This window comes from Podarcis pityusensis (genome assembly GCF_964106645.2).
Source record: "Podarcis pityusensis genome assembly, chromosome: 6".
NCBI classification, from domain to species: Eukaryota; Metazoa; Chordata; class Lepidosauria; order Squamata; family Lacertidae; genus Podarcis; species Podarcis pityusensis.
In genome coordinates, this window is record NC_138030.1 from 25969721 (window position 1) to 25985500 (window position 15780).

The 15780-nt window shown below is 41.8% G+C and overlaps 1 protein-coding gene across 18 annotated transcripts in view; it reads left to right on the forward strand.

Annotated features, from left to right (window-relative positions):
• The window catches only part of PTPRT (protein tyrosine phosphatase receptor type T), a 617797-nt gene extending 608547 nt beyond the window's left edge, over positions 1-9250 (forward strand). For 17 of the 18 annotated variants that reach the window (XM_081009187.1, XM_081009202.1, XM_081009190.1 and 14 more), the window contains one exon: positions 431-9250. In XM_081009187.1, the coding sequence (XP_080865313.1) occupies positions 431-484 (54 nt within the window). In that variant the 3' untranslated portion in view covers positions 485-9250. The remainder of the gene's footprint in view (positions 1-430) is intronic. The other variant, XR_013987409.1, reaches the window with a different exon arrangement.
• Positions 9251-15780: the final 6530 nt, after the last annotated feature.

Here is a 15780-nt window from a genome sequence, read left to right on the forward strand (position 1 = left end):
CGAGCACCCACAATTTTTGTGGGTGATTCAGGGACTTAGAGCCCCCTATAGTTGGCACCCCTGAAATGGATACAGTGCTTATCACAATAAACCCAGGACTGGATGGAAATAACCAGTGCTTTTTTCTGGGTGGACGCATACCCCTAAACATTTTGTGAATTTAAGTTTGGCTTCTTTGAGGGGAAGTATTTCAATATGAGTAGGAAAATGAGAGTAACCCTAAACACTTTTTCAAGAAAAAAGCAGTGGAAACAGCCATCTCCTTACATCCCTGCTCAGAGTAGACACATTGTCCATTAATTTCAATGGGCATACTCTGAACAGGACTCATATTGGAGACAATCTAAACTCACGTGCTCAAGTAGAACAGGAGGATGAGGCTTGTAATCACTCTTTTTTCTCATTAGGCTCTCTTTTTCTTCTCTTTTAGGAACAATATAAATTTGTATATGAGGTTGCACTGGAATACTTGAGTTCATTTTAGCCCATGAAAGGTGGAGAGCTTGCTGAATTCCCAAAGCCCTGATGTCTGAAGGGCACTGGTTCCCCTCGTACTTAAAAGGAGCAATGGGGTGAGGAAAGCAAAGCTCTTCCACCTGGAGCGAGAGACCAGGTCAGATCTCAGTGCCATTGGAAGGAGGAGGGATCTGCTACCATCTGCTTTCTCCAGGAACGTCTCTCACTTTTTAAACAACCTACTGTACAAATTGGCAAGCCACGAGGCAGGCTGGAAGACTCTGATTTCTAATCCTTTCTGACTGCTTCACTCTGCCATTTTGGATGTGTATTTTTGTTTCTCCTTGATACGAATGGGGAAGGGGGATTACTGGAATAATCAGTCGCCTTTCAACTCCTCTTTCTCTTCGCCTCCCCCACAAATCCTCACTTTATCTTTTTAGTTTTCTATATCAGCCATTTGGCAAAAGAGGAAAGCTTCAGTAGACCCACGCTAAGGCTTTCAGCACAGTGAGTCTTTGTGATCAGTTTTTCAAATGAAAAGGCCACTGCAATGAAGCTGTAATTTTCTGTCTGCTCCCATTGTCTTAGAAGCAGGCCATGGAACCAAGAGGCTGTTGGTGAATTTGCTGCCTTGGTTGCTACACAGTGCTACTCAATTTCCAATGTTGTGCATGGGTTGGTTCATAGCGGCTGCAGCACTGGTGAAGCAGTTCTGTTAAATTGCACCTCCTAGCCATCTAAATCAAAGACACCCTAAAATTATCTTCATGCTTCAAACAATTATTGGTCTTTGGTTTGTAATGAAGTTAATTGAGTTTTACCTTAAGTACTTGTTTGTGTACAGTGTCTCTTTAAAAGCAGGATGTCATGGAGGGGCAGGCTTGTTATATATCTGCTGGTTGTTTTGCAGTACACGCAGCTTGGAGGTTGTCTGCACCTTCTATATAGTCATTTTCTGAGGGCAAGTTCTGTAAGAGAATAGGTGATAATGGTCAGTCTGGCAGGCTCATCAGAGATGCAACTCCCTGTTTTGGCAAGGGGCACTAGTCTGCTATAACTAAACCTGTAAGAATGGGTGACAGAAGTTTCACACCATCTAATGAACTGAGTTATTAGGGGAAATATAACATGTGAACTCATGAGTTTGCAGCATAGTCAGGTTTACAGGTTAACCTTGCCAATCAAAATTCTCAAAACAAGCAATGTGATGTAGACCTATCTGACTGTGAGAGTCGAGAGATGATGTAGAGTATTCATAACTCAGAACAAAGGAGATTGGTAAAGTATAGAATTGTCACAATGTACGTGAGATCTGACAGCTCTCCAAACAATCCAATTCCAGATTGGTACATGGTAAATTGATGGTTATGCCTCAAAACAGAACACTTAGCTTTTCTGAATTTGTAAAAGGCAAGAGGAGTATGCTATACCCGTCTCCAAATATAGGAACTGTTGTTGTTTTTCCCTTTCAAAAGGACAGAATTCAGGTAGAAGTTGGCAAGCACACAGAGAAGGTTGTTGTTGGTATATTAAGGAAGACGGGGGGAAGTTTTCTTCTGCAGATTTTTCTGTGAAATCCTAAGAAGCAATTCTTGGAAACATACACTGGACAATTCTGCCTTGCTGTCTCAGGTCAACAATTATATTTTGAAGCTGTAAGACCGTGTGTAAATTGGATAATATGCAATGGCTGGTTGCTGTTTCATTGTGGGCAGCCAACCCTATTGAAATGATGCAGCTGTTATAGCTGTTCATGTATTTTTATATGTTTAGCCATCAGGCTTCTTTAAAGAGGTGCAGAAAGAAAGAAAAAATATTGTCTCCATCGGTTTCAACTCAGTCCATCATGTGTGCTAGTGTGGGGTTGTGCAGCAGCAGCTCTATCCTCCCAGATGACAGGAGCCATTGTGCAAGATGTGATGGCCAAACCTGACACATGACAAGTATAATTGCCTGGAAAGTAGTCTTAGCTGTAGCATCTCCCAAGAGCTCTTCGCCCATCTTGGCTCATCACATGCCAGCTTTATGGTCTCACAGATGCCCCTTTACATTTTTATCTTTCCAAATGCTTGCCTCATATATTCTACCAAGAAGTAAGTCTGAATGATTCCAGTGGGTCTTACACTCCAGGTAACTGTATTTAGGCGTACATGCAAAAGAGGATATGCACTGCCATATTCACAGTGCATTTTCCCATCATCATTACACACGTAACTGGCGTCGTCGTACATCGCTTATCCTATTTGAAAGCACAGAAGTCTCTAAAATACTATAATGTAGGCCTGAACCATTATCACTCATTGCATCCATATAATTTGCAAATGTTCAGCAATTTTCACAGGCGATTAATGCTCCCACCATCCACCCTGGTAGACTCACGTCACCCCAATCTCTGAGCAATGTGAGATTCCAGGGGTTCCAAGCAGTTACCCAGGGTTCATGTTTCCTTCCTTTCAAACCAGCCGCAAGCTGGGAGAGGGCTCCACCCATTTGCCATCTTGCACAGAGCCCCTTTCCTTTGCTTCCCTTAACATCACCTCAACAGAAAGCTAGCCTGGCTTATATTTTACATTTGCTGGATCCAGGGGTTAGGACGGTCTCCGCATTCAGCCTACTTTCCCCCTCCCCAAACCCATAACAATAATATTGTCAAATTACTTCCTGTACAGGCTACTTATCTGCAACAGGAAGGTCACAACCCTACCTAGAGTTCAATATACTTTTAAAAATCCGTTTCAAAATAGAGCAAGAACACTGTCTTAGTCAGGTAGAATTAGGAAGCTATTCCACAGTGCCCCCACAAACTGCACTAATTGGGTCTAGTAAGCCCCAGAACCCTAACCCCAATCTATTTCTTTTTCAGTCTCCTCATGATAACTCCAAACAGCTGGGCAGAAAGTTGGGTTGTTGGTTTTCTTTACCTTTGTTGAAGATTTCATCAGAAAAGCTCACAGTTGAAACAAAGATGAACAACAAAACAATTAAATACACAATCATATTCAACAGTTCAGTTGTGAGTAGATCAGTCATCAAATAAATTTGAGTCACAAAATGCTCCACTCAACAGTGTGTGCAGGTGGTAAAAGCTGAGAGAAGAACAAAGAATGGGTTTTACAGTGGGGTAGGGTGGGAAAGCGTGTTGTGTACTGTAGTAAAAATGCTGATCGCTTGACTCAGCTGACGCAATTTAAAATCCAGCCAATTTCTCACACAGGCCAGAGCTGGCATCCTGGCCTGATCCCTGCAAGGAATCAAACCAGACATGATGGCCAAGATGTGTGGACATATCCCCTGCCATGTAGTTTTCTCAATGAAAATCACTGACCCCCAAAGCTGCTATTTGCCCTGATTAGAACAACATATAGGAAACCTAACTAAGGCAGGAGGATCAAATCCTTCTCCTTACATGACAAGTCCGGAGGCTCATGACATCTCTTTTTCATAATTGTGAAAGTTGCACCTTTCTTGAAACATTTTGTTTAGCCCTGATTATCTGTGTAAGAAACACTTGAATTGCTGGCATGGGTATTACTACTTTCCTTGGCTTATTCATTTCAACTGCAGGTTGGCGATTGAGGGGGGGGGGAGTTTTTCTGTTAATCAGAAATAATTCCATACAAACCCCTGCTGATGTGATTCTATCCTCTGGTCATTTCATTAATAACTAGGCACTCAGGCTTTAGACACATTGATTTTTGGCCTTTGAAATATAGTGTTAATTTCCTTTTTTTAAAAAAAAAGATATAATAAATAAATAAATAAATAAATAAATAAATAACAGTCGCAATACTGCAAGACATTTTAATTTAGAAGGCACCTTTAATTAGTAATCCCTTTTGCTCTCAAGATATATATTTTTACAAGTTCACTGGGAGGGTAAAATCATTAAATCCCAGTGAAACAATCTTTGTTTTAAATGTGGAAGTAAATAACACTATTGCAGCTAAGGAAGTTGCAGCATTGAAAGCCAATGTATCTGAAACAGGGGTGATGGTGGAACCATTGTGAATTGCATACCAGGCCTACCATTGTCAATGCAGTGGGGTCATGTTGCAATTCCTCTGCACCCAGGGAGGGGAGAAAACCTGTTTGGGGCATATAATAATCTGGAAGAAACAGATGGCTCTGGTGTTGTTGGAAACATGTGAACCTGTTCTTTGGTCAAAATCTGGAGCTGATGAATGGCCCATTTTATGATCAGATACTGGAATCAAGAATCACAAAAGGTGAACTATAGCATACATATGTTCAATGTTATTTAGAGAGAGAGAGAAGGGACATGGAAGAAAGGCAGCCATAAGGATGAGCTGAAGATATGTCTAAATGGGAGCATCCCATGCTCTCAGTTTGGCATGGAGCTAGAAGAGGAGACAACAGTACCTGAAAACAGGTACTATGGTATGTTTGACGCCGCATGCCATTTTCTAGTGCTAATCCCTTTACTGATGTTGATCCCCTGATTCCACCCAGTCTGCTATGCACACACCAGTGCGTGTAGATGCGGTGGGAAGATCCACATTGGCTCATGGCATGAAGTTGGTGGTAATGGTGCACTGAATCAGCACACCAGCCCCTAAAAATTATCAGGTTGGGAATGCAAACACTGAAAGAGTGAAAGAGAGGGGATGGGGAGGTAGAGAGGAACAGAGAGAAGAGAGAAGAAAAGTATCACAAGTGAGAGTGCAGCCTTTCTGGGAATTCAGTTGGTAAAAGGAAAAGTACAGATTTGAACTCCTTTGTTTCTGATGCTGTATGTGAGAGTACAAAGAGAAGCTTGTGGAAGTCAATAATGTCATTATTAGCTAATGTACTTGGTCACAGACCTTGTTACATTGCACCAGGAAATGTTTTGTGAACTCAGAGCACTGGCGCATCTGCTTGGTAAAAACATGATGCTGAATGAGAGAGCTCATCCTAGAATCAGACCTTCTTTTTTATAGCTCAATGTGATATATGCACACATATTTCAAATCTAAGAAAATGCACTTTTAAAAAAATCACATATATAAATTAGAATACCTAAAACCAAATTAAATCAGTGCAGTCAACAGCTGAGTGGCCGGGGCAGGGGGGAAGACAGAGATGCACTAAGCAAGATTCACTCAGCAAGGTTGGAGACAAGACAATAGACCTGAAGAGCATTTTGGAAGTGGTATGAAAGAGGGAACACTGCCATGGTAGACTCCTTTCAGGTCCCTGCCAATTAAACTGATTGTAGGTCTTGTTTTCTTAGATTTGTTCCCTGTTCACATTAAGAACAAGTAATGCAAAGCAAACCTCTCCAGAATGTCAAGTAAATGCTTTTTTTTTTTCTTCAGCTGCAGCATTCACATGGCAAAACTGTGTAGGAGGTCTTATTATGATTATTTTCTAATGACATAATAGCAGAAGTCCTTGAGATGAACTCCCAGCTTCCAAAGGGGCTCCATGTGGGCAGTTAATTAGAACAGATATGTATAGTGTTTACTGGTGTGTGTGTGTGTGTGTGAAAGTGAAAGAGGGCAGAAATGTGACCTCATTTTCTTAACTGAGCTAGGAAAAAATGTGTGCGGCATTAGACTGTACACAGATGATCGTTATATTGACCATTGACTGTGCATTAAAGAGCCAAAAGGCTGTGCTTGATATGTTCCTTGAAATTTGAGCATCAGTAATACAATAGTGTTGAGTGATGACTCATTGGTATAATTGCTGTTATTTTTATTTACTTATTTATATTTTGCTTTTCTGCAAACCTTAGCGCAAGCTTTGTTTTTAGCAATTACAATGTGCAAGCTTGTTGTCCCTATCAGAAGGCCATCTCCAGCTAATATCCAAATGTACTTTCCCCCAAGTCCTACTGGACTAGCAATCCATCCTATCATCATTTATTGCCCCATATTATTACATTTTAAAAGAATGCAACTCGTGTGGAATGCTTTACATTATCTGATTCATCAGCCTTACGAGACTGCTCACTTTTATTTTGCTGTCACAGGACAATGAGCTAGAGAACAGGGGCTTCACCATGACCACCTAACAGACATTAATGAAGCTCCAGTAAGGATAGCTGTGGGAAGCCTGGTAAAGTTGGGATGGCAGTGAATTTTGTTGCATTTTAAATACTGGCAGGTTATACTTGGTTTCCACCATTGTGTGGAAGCAGAAGCACTGGTTGTTGAAAAATATGGCTGCCTGAATCCAGCAATAGTGTTACTAAAGTTTATCCTACTGCAGCAATAGTCTAGGAATGTGTATACAGTGGTACCTTGGTTTTCAAACTTAATCTGTTCCCGAAGTCCGTTCCAAAACCAAGACGCGCCTTCCCATAGAAAGTAATGCAAAATGGATTAATCTATTCCAGACTTTTAAAAACAACCCCTAAAACAGCAATTTAGCATGGATTTTACTATCTAATGAGACCATTGATCCACAAAATGAAAGCAACAAACAATGTATTGCAGTCATACAATCAATCAGTAGCTGAACTGGGTTCCGCACAGTCACAAAAACAAAACAAAAAGAGCCGCAAAAACAAAAATGCAAAATAAATAGCAAAAACAGACAGACCACAGAGTAACACTCAAATTGGAAGCGTGGCGCTCAAATCGGAGCATGTTCAGCTTCTGAACAAAGCTTGCAAACCAGAACACTTACTTCCGGGTTTGCAGTGTTTGTGTTCCAAGTTGTTTGAGTACCAAGGCATTTGAGAACCAAGGTACCACTGTATATGTGTTAGGGAAGGAGGGAATGGGAGAAGTCAGAGAGAGGGAGAAGGAAGGTGACTAAGGCATTTGAGAACCAAGGTACCACTGTATATGTGTTAGGGAAGGAGGGATTGGGAAAAGTCAGAGAGAGGGAGAAGGAAGGTGAGTTGGAGTTATTGGAGGTTGTAGTTTTGCACAATCTGGTTTGTATGCCATGTCGTAGAACACAAATAGTCTTTTCATGCTTGGTCCATGGTAACTACACAGAAACCTTCTACACATGGATTCCAAAGTTAAGAGATTTACCATGAGCTGCATCTGGGACATTCCAGAGAGAAAACTATTCTGTGGTATATAGCACAATCCTACACTTTTCTACACATCCTGCTGAGTTAAAGGAGTTGTACTTCCAGGTAATGGCAACCTCACCTGCTGCTCCCTGCATCCCTCACCAACTTATGCTTTAGTTCATGCTCGCCAGCCATTCAAGGCTATAAAGCTCATTCAGCAGTGCCTTTGAGAAGAGTATTGATTCTGTATTGTTAAAGATTATTTTAGGCTTGAGGAGTGCTTGACATTCTCCAGCCTCCACCACCCTTGAAATAAATGAGACAAGCTGAAATGAAATTAATATTGAGCACAGGATGATGGGAGTGGGGGGGGGGAATCTATTCAAATCATGCCAGTATGCTGTATGTGCTTCTTATGTGGATGCTGACAAGTTGGCCTTGAACAGATCAAAAAGTGCATTTAGGTTTCAGCATTGTTCCTCCACCTTGTTGGCAGAAATATTTAACCAGGAAGAAATTTCCCAATATGCCTCACAACTTTCAAAGTCAAAACGATGCTACCTTGGAACTAATTAAGCAACACCGCTGTATTCTTCTCGCTCACCTTTGTTATGTCAGGAATAGAACTGCAAATGTTAGCGTCTATTTTTCTATCACAGTCTGGCTGGGGAGGCAGAGTGGTGGAGGAAAAACACCTCACTGAGGAGATGAAGAATTTCACACACACAAACACACACACACACACACACACACACACAGAAGCGTTTGTTCGAGGTTTTGTGCACAGTCAATGTGAACATCTCCTCACCTTATGATTGGCTTACTTTCTTGAGGAGCTCTTCACAGACCTAACAGCTAGAGACTATTTTTAAAAGTAGCTCATCTGTTTTTTAAGAGAAGGTGGCAGCAGCTGCGGCAAGTGCCTGGCTGAACCCAAACACGATAACAGTAAATCTCTGAAATCTCTCTGCGCCACTAGAAACCAGATTGCCCTTTACGAAAAAGAGATCATTTTTCTTGTACTTTTTCAACAAAGGTGTCTCTGCCATAAATTCTTGCCCATGTCTCGGACACCAAAACAACTCAAGCTTGGTAATGAGAAAAAATGTATGACAAAAAAAGGTGGTGTTTATAGGTTTTGGGGCAGAGCGAATGTTTGAGAAATGAGGCCTGAACACACTTCTCCTTTTCAAACCCAAAGAACAGTTTTTGCCACTAATTTGGACCTCATGCTGGTTTCATTCATTGCAGTTATTCATCCCAATGGCATTAGCTTTAACCGATCATGTGGTGCTGCACTAAGAAGGTGCATGTAAAACATTGATAACAGCTTGAGGTTGTGGGTGAAACTATGGAGGTTTGGTGTCTAAGAATCCCACTGCCTGCTTTGTGTGTGTAGCTTTCCAGAAGCAATGTTAGGCTGCAGCTGCAAAAGGAAGAGTTAACATGTCTCATCATTTGCTGTTTGCCCGCAAGCTTTTGGTAAAAAGTCCAAGCAGTTATGGCTGAAATTAATTGTTCATATTTGTGACATTCTTGCCCTGTTATCATCTCTCTCTGCCATTCCCTTCTTTTTAAATCATTTAAGACCCAATTCACAGAACCCTTTGTGTCTGAGAAATGTCACACAAAGGTTACTTTTACAATTGGCATCAAAAAGCAGTCCTGTAAGTTTTGTTTAGAATGCAACTTACCCTATCCTGAAAAACATACAAACACACATACCCCTACTGTGACTGGGGGTGTGTGTCACATTTTGGTGGCTTTTCCCCAGATTAAAAATAGCTTTGAGAATCAGGTCCTATTCACACATTTTTTTTAAAAAAAAAAATTGCAATTGCAAATTCACTTCATCTGGCCTGCACAGATCATTTAGGAAGGGCTGGGTTAAGCACTGATCTACCCCTTTCTTTTTCCTCTTTTCTGTTCCCACCCCCCACCCCGCCCACTCCCTGTTGAAACCAAGAGGTACTGGCATCCAACAAAGGTATTGTGCCAACAGCATTCTTGTTATGTTCTCCCTGCAAGGCTAAGGGGGTTATAACTGTGCCATCAATATCCCAAGCTAGCTAGAAGTTCCCTGTATTAGCTCCTTTGATCCAACTCTTTGCTAGCTGGGAGGGGTTCTTGCATGAGAGCTAAATTTATTTTCATTTGCAGTATCCCCTGGATGCTTAAGGTTACCAATTAAGCTCACTTGTACAGTTTGGATGTTTGATAGATAAAGCACGTATTTAAAAAGGGGGGGAAAGAAAAAATATATAAATACAAAAAAATCAGCACTGTGCGTTCAGAGTTCTTTTCTTTCTAGTTTACAAGAAGGGAAGGTAAAAAAAAAATGTCAAGTCAATGAATATCAGATATATTTTTTGACTGTACATTACAGTGGTGTAATCTTTTTTTACAACTGCAAGTCCATCTTATTTATTCTTGTAAATGTTTCCCAGACAATGTTTGTAAAATGGGCTGTGTTGCAAAATCCATACAATAAACCTGTGATCCAAGATTAATGTTTTACTAAGAGATTCTTGCACTGGTGCTTTTTTCTTTTGCATGGAATTCAGTGAACGTGAACAGAAAGGGGACTTCAAAATCTGGTTGCCAAGAACAAGGCACACAATGGTCCTCCTGTAAAGCTTATGAAGAAGATAAGCCTTGGAACTACCACTGTGTTTACAATACAGAAGGGTCAATGCCATGCAAATCTGTCTGGGAAGCATGGGAACCTATTCTCTAGGTTGGTGTGGAGCAGATGCATTCCTAGGCTGCCTTGCACCCTAGGCAAGGAACTGTATGCATGTGCCCCCCCCCACCCAAAAATCACTTTACCACAACATCCACATTATTTGTCTAAAAATACTGCTAAAATGAAATGAATCCCCATCAATTTAGTTGTGAATGCTTTAATTCTATGGATTAACTGTTCCCTGTGGATGTGAAGGTCTGATGAAGGCTGGTGTGTCCTAGCATTGGGTCACCCAACAGTGTTCAGGCAATGAGTCCACTGGCTGAATTTGGGCTAAGAAAGGCAACCCAGAGCCCACAGTCTCTCATCTGCTTAGTTTGTGGAACCAGGGGGCTGAAGACACAGGAAGAAAAGCAGGCAAAAGTGGCTGTTGGGAGGGGCTGCCCTGAGCTTAGACTCTCTTAACACTTCACAGCCACTCTGCCCCCCTCCCCACAAAATAAGGGGTACATGATGGCCAACAGTTAACCTTGTAATGTTTACGTGGGCACAATCCATTCAATGGGACCAAGGCTGCAACCCTAGCCATACTTAACTGGGAGTAAGCCTTGTTAAATTCCTTTACTTCCAAGTATGCATGGCTAGAACTGAGCTGTCACTTCCTAGCTACCGATCGCTATCCATACTTACTGGGAAAAGCATTGACACTGACTTAGGACTGATAATCCTCACTGAACGGAGGCATGTGCAGCCCTCCTTCATAACTAGGCTAGAGCAATGAACTTCCCATTGAATAAAGCAGCTTGAGAACTGTTGTGCTGAACCCCAGGAAGCTACAGACCAGAGAGGCGCATTAACGGTCTGCAAAAGCTTAGAGGTCTCAGAGTCCTGAAGTCTGGCAATTCTCCAAGTTTTTTCTTATATGTGCAAAGCATTCGGCTAACTTCACAGTTCTGCAATGATTCAGTCCTTCCTGCCAGTGACCAATGGCCCACTTCCAAAGATGCACAGCCCACAATGTAAGATGAGCCCCTTTATACACAAAGTTATATGCCTAATCTGTCCAGTAACACCAATAAGGAAGTCAGCAGATTCAGTCAAGTGCATCTCAAGAATGAGAATGAGTCAGCTCTTTGCTCCTTAATGCAATTAACCCATTAAGAACTGCACTCCTTAACAGTCTTATCCTGCATGAATTAGACATTTAAAGTCATCCAAGTTGGTAGCCATCACCACCTCTTGTGGGAGCATAGGTTCATTATGTGCCAGTGAAGCAGCAGTTTGGAAAGTGAAAAAGCTGGGTTGGAAAGCACTTTGGCTGTTGGGCATGTTCCTTTAGACCACAAGAAGGAACCTGCCAGATCAGACCAAGGCCCACCAATCTAGAATTCTGTTCCTACAGCAGTCAGCCAGATGTTTATGGGGAGGGAGCACACTAGCAAGACACGAGTGCAGTGGACTTCTCTGGCAGTTTTTCCCTAGCATCTGGCGCATAAATTGTGTCCTCCCTAAAAGAGGGAATGTGTTGCGGTGAGATCTGGAGACTGACCTCTTGGTTGTGGGTGGGTCCATTGGATAGCCACAACACCCGATTGGTAGGTCCCTCAATGCTGGGTTTCAATCTGGCCAATGGGGTTGCAGTCTAAATGGATCGAGGGACCTATATAAACCTATGCACGTGACCCAGAGCTTCCTCTTTCGGCTTGTGCATTGGAACACCCGCCCACGTCTCCCTATATTTCGGGCCTTTTGTGATTGACCTTGCTATGCCGTCGTGTGTCGTCTGTCGTTGGGACAGGGGCACAGCAGGAATTTTCCCACTTGGCTGATTGGCTGTTGCCATTTGGGTTTCGCCTGCCACGTAGCAATTCGTCACAACTTGTAAGGTTGCGGATAGGCACTGGTTCATGTGATAGGCATGAGAGAACGGTCCCGCCATCACTATGTGAAGGGTATTCCGTTAAAGGAATCCAGGGACTCAACTTGGTTTGGCCAACCACCGAAAAGGGGTTGTGCCCCTGCCTGAGTCCAGGGGAGCATCTGGGGAGTGAATAGAGTCTGCTCCCAGGCTTTTCACCTTCCTCAGGTGTTCACTCTTGGCTGACCTATGATAGAGCGCTACCTGCAAGGGTGTAGGGAGCTAGTCAAACCAGAGCCTATGCAACCACTCACTTTTCTATAATCAATAAAGTTGTGGCCTAAATTCTGCCAAAAACCAAAACTAAAATTTGAGTCAAATCTGTCTTTATTTAGTAGGGAGGTCTCTGGGTCTGAACATGCAACTGCATATGTTCCTGAAAGTAGTTTATAGCCATTGTGACTAATAGCCATTATTCGTCATTTAATCTCATTTTAAGGCCAAATTGGTGGCCATCACAACATTGTGTGGTAGCCAATTCCATCATTCAACTTTATGCTGGGTGTACTTGCTTAGAAACTGCATGAACCCTTGAAAATTATCAGTTTTGGGGGAATGAATGTGATACACACACATAAGCTAATATTTCCTATATCCAAAAACAAACCTTTAGGAATAGTCTGGGTTCAATCCTACTCAAAGCAGGTTTCTTGCTTTGCAGACACCGCAAACGTTTAGCAAGTTGTTGGGTTCCCCCCACAAATATATCAAAAACTCCATTAACTGTGCTGTCACTTTGTCATGAAAAATATTTATACCCTAATGGCCTAATCCTGTGACCTGCTGCACCAGCAACATGGTGCTTAAGAGGCAATGGCCAGACTGCTGTGCCAATGTACTGTCACAAAGCATGAATTATGACGGGTTTTACAGGCAGATGTGCTGATTCAAACATTTAGGGTCAGCAGGCCACTCAGGATGAAAAGACTGCTGGAAGGGATTAGAAGGAGTAGTTAAGCATAGAAGGAACATATTCGCTCTGTCATAGAAGACTAATCTCCAGGAAATAAATTCTTAGGTGGGAGTGAATCAGCTACTGAAAATATGTGGCTTTTTGACATCTCCCAAAAGGGGGGGAGGAGGAGGAAGAGAGATCTCCGAAGGGGGATTAGGGCCATAACTTAGTGACAGAAGATCTGCTTTGCATGCATAAGGTCCCTGGTGCATTCCTCAGCACCTCCAGATAGTTTACCATATCTGAAACCATCAAGAGCCACTGTCAATCAATGTTGACAAGGAGGAGCTAGATGGACAAAGGGCCTGACTTTGGTATGAAGCAGCATCCTGTGCTCCTGTGTAAATAGCATCTACTGTTGAATGGTGCTTTTTAGCTTGGGGAAGGACCATAGCTCAGTGGCAGAGCAACTGTTTTGCATGCAAAAGGGCCTGGACTCAATCCCCAGCATCTCCACTGCCAAGCAGTGTAGACAGTTCTGATCTAGATGGACCAAGGTTCACGCAGATGGCAAATGAATGCCACTTTAGAGTAAGTCCTACACAACTCAATGAGTTAGGATTGTGATGTCAGGCTTCCATTTATAAAAGTTATGGAGGAGCCTGATCCAGTCCTAGAAAGATGCTTAATATAACGTGTTTGAGTAGTAAAACCAATATACGAATGGGAATATATATATATATATATATATATATATATATATATATATAAATTTCATATGTTCACTTACTTTCATGGGACAGGGAAGGAAAGAGGTATACATAGCTAAGCCAAAATGCAATTCAGTGATACCCAGTCTACCATTCCGCTTTCTTTCACTTGAATTGCTACTGCACCACTCACAATGCCACAAAATAGGAGTTTTGCATGTGCATTTCTTTATCACACACGTTCTGTATCCCTCCTTTTTTCCAAGGAGGCCATGGGATAATCCATTCTGCACATCACAGCAGCCATGTAAACTGATTTTGACTAAGAGTTATCATTTGCTATAGGTCATTCAAAGAGCGTCATGGCCCAGCAGAATTTGAATCCCAGTCCCTGCAGTTCAAGCTCAACAATATATCCTGTTTCACATGGGCTCTGCACCATACTGGCCACAGTTATCCAGATCCAGCAGATCTGGATTATAATATTCTGTTACCAGGAATAAAGCACACAAACACTCAAACCCTGAGAACTGTAGTTTACCCCTCACAGAACTGCAATCCCTCCCCTTAGTAAACTAAAGTTCAAAGGGTTTTTTGAGGGGAATGTATGCTTTAAATATTATTTAAATAAGTGTGTAAGCAGCCCAGAGAAAGGTCTGCTAAAGCAGCCTGTGGCACATTTGCTAAATCATTAGTTCTTTTTATTGTTATTTGCTAACACTGATTTATTTAGTAATTTCAAGAAATTCACTGATAATTTAATTAGTATTAATCCTCAATTCTCCAGGGATGAGTGATATAAATAAATGTGAACTAATTTCCTCCAAGTCATGGGGAGATCACGTTTAGGGGATCAATGGAACAGTTACCCAATCCTGTTTGTATGGTTGTGCAGATGCCGAGACTGTTCAACCCACTCATTGGTTCTAACCACATGTTTTAGCTATTGTAACATACTCTCTACTTTTCTGAGCTGTGAAAAGTTCTAGCCTGGCTTAGGAAATTCCTACAGAGTTTGTATGAAAGAGCAATGAAGATTTGTGGAAGCTTCATGTTTTCCTCTTTTATTTAGAAATACAGTATAGACGAAGAACAGATAAGCAAGCAATCACTCCTACAGCAGGTAAGTACAGTTGCCAATCTTGCATCAGGGCCGCAAAGAGCAATGGTACTTGAATAATATTTCAGTTTTGTACAGGTCACAGATCTCTCTTCCAAATAAATTCCAACTACAAAACTCCCCAAAGGTTTTGTGACCCTCCTCTCACTACTTGTGAGAGTCTTCTTCTAAAACAGGGAAGATAGGCTTTGCAGCCATAAAGGCACATTAAGATTCTTCAGTTAATTTCATGGTGTGCATTGCAGACTGCAGGAGGGATCAGAGGTTCAGCCTTGGTAGAGCAATTAACACTGGAAAATCACATACAATTCACATCTCACATATCATAACACCTGTATTCAAGCACTGCTTCCTCCACTTAGTTAAAGCTTGAACTGCCCATTGAGCAAATGACAGGTGATGATTGCTAACCATTTGCAACCAAAACAGCTTGACGAAGGATAGCCAGCCAATATCCAGAGCACCATATTGTATTATGACACCTTTTGCATGGAACTGAGAGTGAAACTAAGGTATTAGGCTGTCAACACTCTACTTTTTACCTTTTTCTGGTAATGTCCTATCTTGTATTACACAATGTGATGCCAATGCGAGTTTCCTCACGCCACAAGATTGGTTGTCAATAGCAGAGAAGAGGAAAAGGCACTGTGAGATAATGTCACATCCAGTATTGTGTGATAGAGGTCTGTATCACCTGCACTTAAAAAACTGAGTTTCATTTAGTGCTTCAATTCAATTAAATAAATGTTAATGGAATACCTTATGACTGATCAATCAGTGTGGAAATTCCATCATTGCTTACATTTTTTGTGGAGGCTCCCCAGTTTTTGGAAACCTGGAAAAGCAGGAGTCTAAATTATTTGGGAAGCATTCATGGATTCAAAACGCTCCCCACTTCATATAGTCACTTTCCATGACGTGAGGAAAATATAGCAATGGAGAGGCAGACCTAGTGTGGCCATCCACACTGCCCTCTGTAAAATGCTTCAGTGCCCTTTTTGTGAGTCCTGAAAAGA